At 38.8% G+C, this 13424-nt stretch overlaps 1 protein-coding gene across 1 annotated transcript; it reads left to right on the top strand.

Moving 5' to 3' along the window:
• The first annotated feature begins 5810 nt into the window (after positions 1 to 5810).
• LOC139478657 (uncharacterized) lies at positions 5811 to 8333 on the top strand. The gene has a single exon (XM_071261219.1). It carries the CDS (start codon positions 5811 to 5813, stop codon positions 8331 to 8333), a length of 2523 nt encoding a protein of 840 aa, XP_071117320.1.
• The last annotated feature ends 5091 nt before the right edge of the window (positions 8334 to 13424 follow it).

Raw genomic sequence — 13424 nt, 5'->3', positions numbered from 1 at the left:
CGGAGCTGCAGAGAATATTGCTCGATATAAAGGGAAAGTTGACTATTGGAAAGTTGAAATCGTCCTCTTTGTCAAACAGTCTTGTGGAGAGTGAACTGTCACTCTGAATTTTGTGAGGTCTTTATTATGCCTCAAAATGAGATTGACCAATCAGAGAGCAGAACAACTGACCCACCCCCTACCCCCACCCCATCCCCCTATACACACACGTGAGCCCGTATGCCGTAAGTAAAAATCCAAGATGGTTGTTACTGACCTAATATGAGACCGCGTCTACCGTCAGTGACAGCCATTTTCCAACACCCACACATGCATCACATGAAAAGTCTGGAACATAAATTCCTTATTCGACACTGTTTTGTGTTTTTATATCATTAATTGTGATATGCAAGGACATTAATCCTTTTTTTTAAATCACGATCGTGACTTTAATAATAAAGATTATAGTTAAACATTGTCAACAATGAGTAGTCTCCCTCTGACCCTTAACGTCAGCGTACAAAGCTTAGAAGAGTAGTGCGATATGGATATCACATAGTACAAACGTTTCGGCATGATAAATTCGTTATTGTTCCCTTAGTTGCCGTAAACGGTGTAATATAAGGTTAGCAGAAACATATGGGGCTCAGCTCATAACTAGTTATATGCGTTGACATGACGCCACGTTGCCTCTTTTCGCAAACAATGAAAACGATGGATCACTAGCAAACCAGCAGGAGGTTAAAACTATAATGATCTGTGAGAATATTACAGTAAATATTATTCACCTATATCCGTGACCCAATGGGTAAGATTAATAATTATTTTTCAGCATATAATGGATGTTATTATCGATAAACCGATACATGTGCAAACGAGGTCACCCAGGAGGGAACTACTTTCAAGCTCCATCCATCGATTCGATGTCTTCTTGGTCAGTTTATTGTCTGATGTTCCCCAATGTTTAGACAGGGGTTTCACTGCGGGATCTGTGGTGTTTCTGCTGACAAACAAGGCTGTAAATCATTTGGCACTATATGATGAACGGGGCGGTTCACTCAAACATTGTATTCATACGCATTGTCAAACTACGCCTTAACGGCTATTTAAAGAATGACATTATATGATATAGAGATCAATACGCTCGTGTATCCGTATAGTAAATACCATATATCAGGAATACAAAATATGTATTATGCTCGCCAAAGGCGAACCGCATAATATTTTCCTTTTATTCTTGACATATGATATTTACGATACGGAAACGGACTCGGCCAATAATCTCTATTAACGTAATAAACACATTATTGTTAACAGTGTTCAATTGCGTCAAAATGAAAATGACGCCTGAGGGCATATATCACTGTTCACTCTGCAATTTTCTCGCCACGCATTCCCATAAAGAAGATAAAAACACTTTTTGACAATACTACACCTAATTACGAACTATGGATGATAAGCATATTACTACACTGGTTTTGTTTGTCTGCAGTTTAACGCCGCATTCAGCAACTTTCCCGCGATATGACGTCGGTCTGTAAATAATCGAGCATAGGCCAGACAATCCAATGGTTGACATCATGAGCATCGATCTAGGCAACTGGGATACGATGACATGTATGAAGCAAATCAGCGAGCCTGACCACCCGATCCGATTAGTCGCCTCTTACGACAAGGGGGCACGGGTGGCCCAGTCATCTAATATAAGGCGCTGCGATTCGCTGTGCAGAGTGGCGTCCCTTGGCACGCCAGACACCTATGATCGTGGGTTCGAACTGGTTCGCCCCGATTATGTTTCTAGGTTTGTCAGCACCATACCCTTGCTCGTGGCTTTCACCGAAGTCGTAAACGTCTGAGACCTGCATCCCCTCGGTCTTTCCTCCCACTTTAAGCTGATACGTCGTGATATAACTGGAATGCTGTTAAAATCGGCGTTAAACCCAACTCACTCTTACGACAAACAGTCGCCTCTTACGACAAGCATGGTTTCATAGGTTCAGTTGGAAACCTACAATTTCTCTTAAATAATTTTCGATGAAAGTATGTAGATGCAAATATATAATGCAAAGACGACTCGCTCGTTTGTCCGGCTTTATAGTAACAGAAACTGCAGTAAATATTCATTACTTTGGAATATAGATGAAGGAATTCTTAGGTTTCAGTGTTGATTTTTCCAATTATTCCTTTTCATTTTCGGGGTTGGGGGTTGGGTGGGTAGTTGGAATGGTTGGTTTGAGATCAGTTTTTTTTTCAATGTTTAGGAGTTCAATTGTTCAAAGATAAACAGGTGCTTATTTTTAATTTCAGGAAACTACGTTTATAACGAACACGCTTTAAACGAACTGACCGATATAACGAACTTATTTTTTATTCCCAGCCATTTGTGGTATATATGCTGAATATATGTTTATAACAAACTACGGTTATTGCAAAATAAAATTAGGGGTCATTTTGAGTTCGTTATAACCGTATTTTAATGTAGATTTTTTAAAAACCTGTATTCCTTGGACATTTGTCTGCAAGAAACGGGCAATTTTTTTGTTTTCCCATAATGAATGTTTTTCTACAAAACAGGGACTTTATATATATTTTTTAGAAGACATCCTGCCCCACCCCTGAAAATCAAATGGTTGATCCCCATTAAAACGTTTTACATTCATAGAACATTATTTATTACGTTAACTTTATTAAATAAACAAGAGAGTTCGAACTGGTTCGAAATTTATCTCTGTATAACGCGCAAATCTCTTTGCTATGTTTGACAAGGAAACAGTAACGATCGAAACCTTTAAGTGCCCTAGCCTGATTAGATGAGGGTTATGTATGAGTCCAAGGAAGTTTGATTTGCGTCTTTAAAACGCCTCAATCTGGCAGAGAACGATAATCCCAATTATACGGAGACGTTAGTTTACCACGTGTTAATAATTACAATGTCAAGTAAACTACAGGAAATATAATTATTTAAATACGCTCGATAGAGACGTACTAGTTGACTGATTTATAAAAAAAAGTACTTTGAACTCAATGAGGACCAGATTAGGAGTTACTTGCCCTTGTTTCCGAAGGTCATAGAAGACTTTCAAGAATCCGCTGACGTGAGTTTGAGACTAACATCGTTGCAAGAACGACATAAATAATGTAAGAATGTTAGTCTAAGTATGTTGGATATTTAATTGGTCTTGTCAAAATAACACGCTAAATAAATCTATCCCGTTCATCACATTTTGTCAAGAAAATACTTTTCGTGAGTTAGAGACACTAGATCTATTCCATGGATCCAATGAATGTGGCAACTTTGACCAAGCATTTTGTGACTGAGATTACAAGACGCTGTTATTCTTACACAACATAGCCCTCATTAGAATAACTTTAGTTCGAATTCCCACATTTCTTTTAATCAATCGAATCTTAGTGATGTCATCTGATTGTTCATTGACGTAATCATGCCAGCATTAACAATGGGAAATGACTGGCGTTGCATCTTATTGTTTTGGCGTAAATATATTGGATTCAACAAGTACCAATTATACTTGCAATTTGAAAGAACTTCTACAAGTGTGAAAGGTGAAATTGTCTGACCAAAGAATGTGCAGTCTTATGTAATGGTGTATTGTCCCTTTTAACAGTATATGGCCCATTTTCAACATGTCTGCATTGGTAATAATGAAATGAATATGAAGATCTGACAACCCTTCCAAAGGCAATAGCCTAGTTGTTAAAGCGTTAGCTTGTCACGCAGAAGACCCGGGTTTGATTCCAGACATTGGTACAATGTGTGAAGCCCATTTCTAGTGTCCCCTGATGTCATATTGCTGGAATATTTCTATAAAAAAAGCGGCGTAAAACCATACCCACTCACTCACTCCATAGGCCATGTGAAGTGAACTTTCTAATCCACCAATTACTGCTGAGCATTCCAAATTCTTGGTACAAGTTAGCATTCATTCAGAGCAGCATATCTGATTTTTCTATCACGAAATGAACTTTAATAAACATCCAAATACAAAATGAAATACATAAGGCGAAACAAGGCTACAATTTACTACCCAGGTATTCGCAACACTATTACCCAACCCGGGGTCTCATAACTCAGATTAAGTTATTGAGTTATCTTCAACATTTAACGCTCCTATCGAGACCAGCAATGGCTGAGAAAATACAAGCAGATAATAGAAAAGTGAGGTTTGAAAGTATTTCAAAATCATATCTGGAGACAAGAAAAATGTAAACTTCTGTCTAATTCTGGTTTTGAGAATTTAATTCAGTTCATTAATTAAATTCATAATGTCATTAAATATTGTGTACATTAATTTCAGCAAATTCATGTGTGAAGTGATTAACAGCAACATGATCAGATCGCTGCTGTTGACGCCTGAGTTGTTAGTTGTTGTTATTTGACATTTGTAGGTCATAGTCATATATTTTGGGATTAAAACAGCACAGCCGTGGGGGGTTTCATGTCAGTCCCAGGTTGGTTGATCTCAAACAGAGACTCTTTCAAACTAACAGTAACATACATGCTAAGCTTAGGATTATCTCTATTTTGAACATACATATTGTAAAAGCAGCAACTGAAACAACAAGATGTTAGAATATTTTATTCTTGGTAAATTATAGTTTCAGTTTTTTTGTCTTCCAGTGATTGCGTTAACCTTCTTTTGAGTTGTTACATAAGGAATTTTTACTGGATAACTGGTAGATCAAGGGAGAGTAATATGGACGGATGGACTCTGGTGGGTGTGTCTGAATTGGCCGATTGATGGCAAGATCACAGAAAACAAAAAGATAACTCTTGAGTCAAAGGCGGAAGCCATGGATATTAGTTGAGTTTTATTATGACAAACCCTAGGTTTCTATTTACTGTATCAATATTTGCATCTTTGCCCAAGATGACTTGAATCTTGAACCACCAGTCCACTGCTCGCATGAAATAGATCATGGCTCCAGCATAATGTTTTGTCTTTACAACAAGCTGCTGATAAATCTTGCCAAACTGAAGACGAAACACAGACCCGTTGTAAATGATTTATCGTTATCTACAGTTACATGATCACGGATTGGGGCTATAATGAATTTTGAGGCTGTGAAATGTTTTCATGGGAACATTTGTGTTTCTTTTGGTAAAATAAAAAATAGTGAATCTGTGGTTAAGAAATGAAGCTTAACCATTTTAGAAAACTAACATTTCAAGAACCTATGCATCCTACATATGGATTGGACAGTCAATGTTTGTTCAGGTTACACCTGACACGACCTTTTATGGAGGGGTTGTTTCAACTTGTTTGATCTTCATGCATAGGGGTATATCACATCAGAGCAAAATAGGGGGCATGGTAGGCCCAGTAGTCTACGGCGCCGTGATTAGCTATACAGAGTTGCGTCCCTTGGGCACGCCAGACACCTATGATTGTGGGATCGAATCCCAGTTCGCCCCGATTCTGTTTCTAGGTTTGTCAGCACCATACCCGTGCTCGTGGGTTTCACCGAAGTCGTAAACGCCTGGGACCTGCATCCCTTCGGGCTTTCCTCCCACATTAAGCTGACAAGCCATGATATAACAGAAATACTGTTTAAAGTGGCGTTAAACCCAACTCACTCACTCACTCACTCACTCACTCACTCACTCAGAATAACATGTACTTTTTTAGTGAGACTATCCTATTTCATGAATAGCACATGTAGAAATAATGTCTTTGTCAAAAAGGAAACATGATGATATGGATTCCAGTTAAAGGGTATCTGGTTAATGTTTTTAATATTATGGGTGTAGAGAAACCTCACCACAATGTTTGCACTTTTTCTGATTGGTTTACAGACAGAGGGAACCCACTATGAAGAGCATGTTTGTCAGTCGATTGAATAGTCCAACAACAAGTGTAACCCATCCCTCTCCTTTGGTGAGCCTAGGGTTTGTGGAGACTCCTCTCTCTGACCTTGCTAGTGCCTGTTCCCACTGTACCCAGACCTTCAGTGCTGTGGCTTCAAAGACATTCTTGAAGACAAACAATACAACAGTCCTTTCCTCATTGGACTCCAGGTTTTACTGGTGTAATTTTTGCCACTTTTCTGGAGACAGCAAAGATGCCATTGTGGACCATGTGGTCAAACAGCACCGGTTTGGGTGCAAGTGGTGCAGCTTCCAGTCCTTCTGTCGAGCATCTGTTCTCCGCCATTCCCTTCAGAAACATCAACACCAGATGAAGACAGCAGTGAACATGTCAGCGCTGTGCAGCTTTGTGGAGGATAGATGCAGCGTATGTATACAGAGACAGCCCAGCACCAGTAACCACGGTAACACCGACAGCCAGACGTCTGCTCTTATCCCTAGAGATGTGCAGGATACCACACTTCTAAAGGCACTATTACTGGCAACACCTGCTGAAGAACTGGACAATATTGAAGAGACAGATAAAGCAGTTAAATCTGCTCAGGAACTTAAAGATTTCATTGACCAGGTTCAGATGTATAACACTGATCCTGTCTTTGTTGAAACCTCATCCTCATCCTCATCAAAATCTCTTGTCAGTAGTTTTGGGGTTGGGAAACCGGAAGATCATATCGGCAGAGAATTATCCCGTCAGAATACGCTGAAGCCAGACAGTGAAGATATGAAGGTATTGTCGGTTAGATGTGATGATGCTAAACATGACACTACAGCTGAAATGAAGACATATGATGAGACTGTTGATCTTGCAAGAATGAGAAAACCTAAAATTTCAGTTGAAAGGCAGTGTAGAATCTATGACCCAATGAATGCTGACCATTTGGAGCCAGTCAGCAGAACTTTGATAAAAGATCAGAATTTCAAGGACAACTTGAATGTAACTGGGAATAAAGAAATTTCACTTCCTCTCACTAAAGATGACACTGAGACACCAACAGAGCTTAAGGGTGTGACTGTGTCAATCAGTGCCATCAAACATGATTCTCGTCATACAAATGAAAAATCATCCTGTATTATTAAACCTGTAGGAAAATTACATAAAAGTGGAAACAAAGGGAAGGAAAACGTGGATTCAAACTTCTGTCCTCCAGTTTTACCTGATACAGAAGCAGTGAAAGACTCACCATATATTGTGCTGAACTTTCCAGATGTAGCAGAACAGTTACTGTGTACTAATGAAGGTGGAGTCCCTATTACCAAGCAGGCTGAAGGACTGTCTGTTGCCTTATTCCCCGAAGCACAACCCATGAAATGTTTGAGAGATACAGTGTGTCCACTGATAGACAGAGTTTCAGTGAAGGAACCACAACCAGGTAGGGCATATCTTGGAACAGAAAGCAGGAAGATTCCTTCACCAGATGATCATGCTGATGATGTGAGAACTACAGGGAGCTTTGCTGTGGCAGGGAGTAGTGTTACAAACATCAAAATGAAAATTACTAAAACTGTTGCAGATAACAATGGGTCTTTCACCAATTATCTGAAAGGAAATACACAACGCTGTCATAAGGACCCCATAGAAAGGTCGTCAAGAAGTGGGATTTCTTCAGCAGCGTCCCAGTCCTTAGATTTAGATAATAGTCATTTGGAGCATAAACCTAAGAAACTGGAGGAAGACTCTCTCATTCCTGCTGGTCAATGCAGTGAAGGTAATGAGGCAAAGTCTTTACCTTCTGTGGGTTCAAAGAAAGCGGCAACAGTTGATGATACCACAAGTATTGAACCTAATCACTCTCCTGGTATAATTGCACAGCTATTTCAGTCTCCATCTGTAAAACAATATGATGCAAACATGCCTCAGGGACCTGGTCAAATTCAAGAAATAGCCCTATCAGAATCAGAGACTAAAAGGTCAAGATTGTCTTCAAATGATCATCAGTTTCAAAAGATGTTGATGAAGGATGTCAGTTTGGGTCTCATCAAAAAGCAGACCAGTGAAATGATAATCAAGGCTTTGGAGGATCAGGAACACTCTGTTGCAACAGCATCAAAACAATCTGAGGATTTAGAAACTGGCCAGATAATGTCACACCTGCGGACACAGTGTGGGCAAAGCGAAAGCAAGATGAAGACAACTCTACTTAGACCCAGATATCTTCCTGAATTAACCCCAGAAAGTACCCATGCAACTCACAAAGATACTGGGGTACCAACAACTGGTCATTCCAAAACTCTCATTAGCACAGACACAAACCTTTTGATTAATAACTCAAGAGGGAGTGTTCAATTGGGCATGGCCTGTTTTGATCAGGTTTCTACTGGGAGTACATTCTGCCAGCATTCTAGAAGCCTAGGGGAGGTTGTCAAGAGACTTCATAGGAGATGTAGGGAGACTGACAAGAAGGCAGCATCTTATTGCAAGGAAGTGCTCCCAATTTCAAAGAAAAGAAAGATAATGAAAAAGAAGTAGGAGAACTTTAGATAAAGGAACTACTGTATCCTTTAAGAATCTCCCCCAGAAGGATATACTTTGTGTATATGACTGGGGTGTTGTCATGTTAAATATCAGTAGACATCCCCATGACATTACAAATTTCCCACTTTATGTTATATGTTCACAAAGTGACTAGAGTACAGAATTCTGGGTACCATATGCCATTTTGGTAATGAATGTGCACAAGATGTTTCTCTTAGCTGTCATTTTAAGTTTCCATGTTAAAGTTAATGTAAAATATTCTGTTTCTTGAAAAGTGGACTCAATGGATGTCTCTGATAGTCTGTTGTTGTGTCCTGTTAGATATTAGTAGTAGCACAATACATGTTGGATAGGATTCAGTATTTTGTAGGTGTTCTGCTCATGTTATGGCTTTGTAGAGGTGACTAATTTGAGCAAGATAATGATTTCTTCCCAGATTTCCTGCCATGGGCACTTTATTTGGAATCATTGATATATCCCTGTATGTCTGAACGGAAAGTTTGGTTTCTAGATAATTTATAAATGCAACTTGAATGCAAAAGAATGAATCGGAGTGACCTGACAGGATGATTCAATTATTGACAGGATGATTCAAGAATTATTCACAGGATGATTCAGGAGGTATTGATAGTATTATTCAGGACGTATTGACAGGAAGGTCCAGGTATTGACAGGATGATTCAAGAGGTACTGACATGATGATTCAGGTGGTACTGACAGGATGATTCAAGAAGTATCAACAGGATGATTCAGGAGATACTGAAAGGATGATTCAGGAAGTATTAACAGGATGATTCAGGAGGTACTGACAGAATTTTTCAGGAGGTATTGACAGGATGTTTCAGCAGGTATCGACTGGAGGTACTGACAGGATGTTTCAGCAGGTATCGACAGGAGGTACTGACAGGATGATGCAGCAGGTATTGACAGGATATTTACAGACTTGTTTGGGGTACACCTTTTTCTCTATTAAATTTTAAGGTCACTTTTTACAAAATAGATTCCAACAACTTGTGAATTGTATCTTTCTTTCTGTTTAAACAAGTATTTACATCTCCAGGCATGGTGAGTACTTCATAGGTCTGTAGACCCTCCTCCATCTCGCTTACATACATACAGCCACTTTGTGGTGTAGGCGCTACTTATGACCTGAGAATCAAGCCACAGCCTGGTTCCAGCCAGAAGGAAACAAGTGAATACTTTGACTAATTAAATGTATGTACATATTCACGGATGATGGATATGCATATGCATACTGATGAAGCATTGACAAGGATCAGCAGTTTGATAAGGATCTGATTATTGGGTTTTTGTTATGTTTAAATAATGTCATGTTTAAAATTAAAAAAGATTCCAGTGATGTGCCTGTTACTCAAGATTGTGGTGATAAGAGCAGGTCACCTGCCAAACAAACACTAATGATGCTGCAGGGAGACTTTTGTTATTGTTTGTCTTGGTTTTACATCAGCACAAGTGTATGTTGATTATTTTTGTTACTGTCCACTTGGTTCAGACTTTGTTTTTATAATCATGACAATGCATGTTCATTAGTAATTGTCATGTTTAACAAGAGTTCCTCAATCCTTCACTGTTTGCATTTGTTTCCCACATATATAGTATATACATTATATCAGGTGATCATTGTCTTTACAAGCTTGGGTCATATACATGTACCATATTTTCTTGTGTATGATGCACACATGAGCATAAATTGTATATCACATTCTTGGGGACAATTTTCAGTAAAAACTGCTATTTTATACATTGTTCGCATTCTAAAACTACATCATGTCGCCTAAGCTTAAAGAACAGGAGATAACAAACTTGGTCAATGCAATAAAACATCACTAGACATGATAACTTACTTTTCAGTTGTATTTCCTGTTATGCTAGGCAGTGTTTTTTTGCAGTGATTAAGATTTTAGTGTTATTATCTCATAAAATAAACAAGAAATGTCAGTAGCTGTAAACACATTTTCCCCAGATCTGCCTCGGATTTGATTAAATAATATTAGAGTGAGTGAGTGAGTATGGTTTTACGCCGCTTTTAGCAATATTCCAGCAATATCTAGGCGGGCGACACCAGAAATGGGCTTCACACATTGTACCCATGTCGGGAATCGAACCCAGGTCTTCGGCGTGACGAGCGAACGCTTTAACCACTAGGCTACCTGACCGCCCCAAATAATATTAGAACTAAAAAACATTGGATCGAAAGAATTTTTTTCTGCTAAGACAGTTGTTACTTATAGATAACACAACAGCACTGTTTTGTACTACTTTGGGGCAGACAATTGTATCTCCAGTATGTCAAGATGTATGAAGGCTGACCAACTGGGCATGGTGGAATGATGCTCACTTATGAAGCAAAAAGGTCAATTTTATATCAGTGCCATAGAATTGAGATCATCACTTAGAAAATGCTTGAAAATGTTTTCTCCAAGAGGTCCTGATTTAAAAGTTAAGTTACAGTTGCCAACAAGCAGGGTAGCATATATTGGAACAAGCTCAGCATTTTTTCGTTTTCGTATGTGCAGAAGTTTATCTGTGAAGCAAACACAAGACAAAAAGAAAAACTCCAACTAGGTCTCCATGTTTTGCCATACTTAACCAATATACCATATTCTGAATCATGTTGTTGCTTTTAACAACATTGTAGACGAAGCAGCATTGTGAAAGCTTCTAATGACCATGATAACCTGATAATAATCACTAGATTATATTGGTCTTCCAGTTGAATTTTTGTAATTTTCACTGAGTAAATGTTTTATGTATAAATCTGTCGTTCTTATGTTGCAAACATATGACCTGTTGAACATGAGGACATGTTAGTTGTATGCTACACAGGCTTCCAACAACCTGTTAGAGTGAGTGAGTGAAATTGGCGTCACAGTATTGTCAGCAAGGTGGGGTAGAAACAACAAGCAGCAGGTTCTACAATCATGGATTGCAGTAGGATTGCTGCTGTCACAATTCATGTTCTGAAGTCCAGACACTAAATATTGGTCCAACCTCTTTAGGTCAGATCTCGGATACAATACTTCTCTACTTTCTCTACTATGATGCTTGTGTGAAAATCTGATGACACCTGCAGAGGAGGTCGCGTCAGGTGTGAACTATGACAGCTTGGAGTGTCTCTTGGGGCTATTTTCATAATTGCGATTGTCTTGCAATAGTAGCCCGCACTACTTCAGTAGTGTTGTGATAGTTGTTAACTCTTGCAATAGTATTGTTATAGTATTAAACCAACTTTAAGACTTGGTAATTACTATTAATCAACATAACAGAAATGAATAAGGTATTGCCGACCATGTCAAAAACCAAACAGAAGTAACTCTAGTCTGAAGTTCCACTCAGGCAGTGTTGAAATTAGCAAAACACATTGAAATTGTCAATTCTTATGCATGCTATCAACAATACTTGATCCGTCTATTAAGACCATTGGCGCACAGCCAATCTCTGGTGTTGCCAAGCCCACCCCAATCTTTGCCGCCTATGGTGAGCTTTTAGGGTCACACTCTTCACAAGATGCCTTGCTTTCAGGAGTTGGTTTTTAATGGTAGATGTTGTATATGGATTATCTATTGATAACAGGAGCAGATTTGAATCTATTGCATAGTACAATTAATGTAATGTTTTGTTTGTTTATTGGTTGTTTAACGCCGCACTCAGCAATATTCCAGCTATATGACAGCGGTCTGTAAATAATTGAGTCTGGACCAGACAATCCAGTGATTGACATAATGAGCATCGATCCACGCAATTGGGATATGAGACAATGTTATAAACCAATGACCAGCAGGTCCTGATCACTAAGGGAGGCAACCCTGCACAGCAACATGTGCCACCTTAGCCCACACAGGTTGGCAATGAATGAAGATTCCTTGTGTCAATATTTTGTGTGTTTATGGAGGTATAAACATAAGAACTGATGTGTATGCTTCGCAAGACCAGTGAAAATCTATAAGGACCAGTTGTTTTCTACCAAACTCAAGCTATTTCACATACATAGTCCTAAAAGAAGTGCTGTATATGACCAATGGTGTCTTCCCAACATGAGTGAGTTAGGTTTCAAATCGCTTTGAAATGCCTGAAGTGATGCAGTTCTTTGACGTTTACCCCCTTGTTGAAACACACAAGCATGGGTGTTGTTCTGATAAACATAGAAACATAATCAGAGGAAACTGGGATTTGAACCCGCGATGTTGTTTCTGGTATGCCTAAGGGAGACAACTCTGCACAGTAAATTGTGGCACTTAAGACAACACGATGACCTGGAACCCCTCCAGTACAAGAGACGGAGACACACTGATGGAATGTGACAGGGCAGTGTTTCATGTGTAAAATGATTACCTTCTGCCTGTGGGAGGATTCCAGGGTGGAATGTTTTAAGTATCTCATACTTGTCATCAGAGCTTGGCATCTGATGATTAATATGTGTGACCTTACTGTCTTTGGAACCCAAATTAAAGACTTATCCCAGTCTATTAGGTCTATTATACAACATTATTCATATAAAGAGGCAAGGAGGAGATTTTATGATGCTTCAGGTGGTTAGGTTAGGATAATGAGCATATCAAATGTGAAGGGTTATTTCCCATGAAAAGAAAAAAACATTCTTATAGAAATATTACTTTACGAACAGTCAGGCCGACTTTACCTGTTTTATACACATACTATCAACCACTGGATTGTCTGGACCAAGCTTGTGTACTTTCTAACTTTTGTAATATGACTAACATCATACTCTATATTTTTGACTCACTTGTGGATATATCAACTTGTTCTTTTTGCTCTATGGCTGAAATAATGCCGATGCGACGTTAAATTTTAACTCACTCACTGTAACATCATGGACAATTACGAAATCATAATCAAATCTATTTACAAAATAATTCATGAGCACTAGATAATGATACTTGCACGTCATGTTGCATCTGAATTTCAATTTGAGTATCAATACTAAGAGTCAGTTGAAATTGTAGTGATAACTATCTTACATGTGTCAATACCAGGGGGTACAGGATCTTGTGAGGGTGAATGTTCATGTACACCAACAGCCCTCTGTCTCATGATGTACAAATC

The sequence above is a fragment of the Haliotis cracherodii genome, unplaced genomic scaffold, assembly GCF_022045235.1.
Source record: "Haliotis cracherodii isolate W230 unplaced genomic scaffold, xgHalCrac1.p SCAF_4, whole genome shotgun sequence".
Taxonomy (NCBI): Eukaryota; Metazoa; Mollusca; class Gastropoda; order Lepetellida; family Haliotidae; genus Haliotis; species Haliotis cracherodii.
The sequence above is the reverse complement of the archived record's forward strand: the minus strand, read 5'-3'. Positions and strand labels throughout refer to the sequence as shown.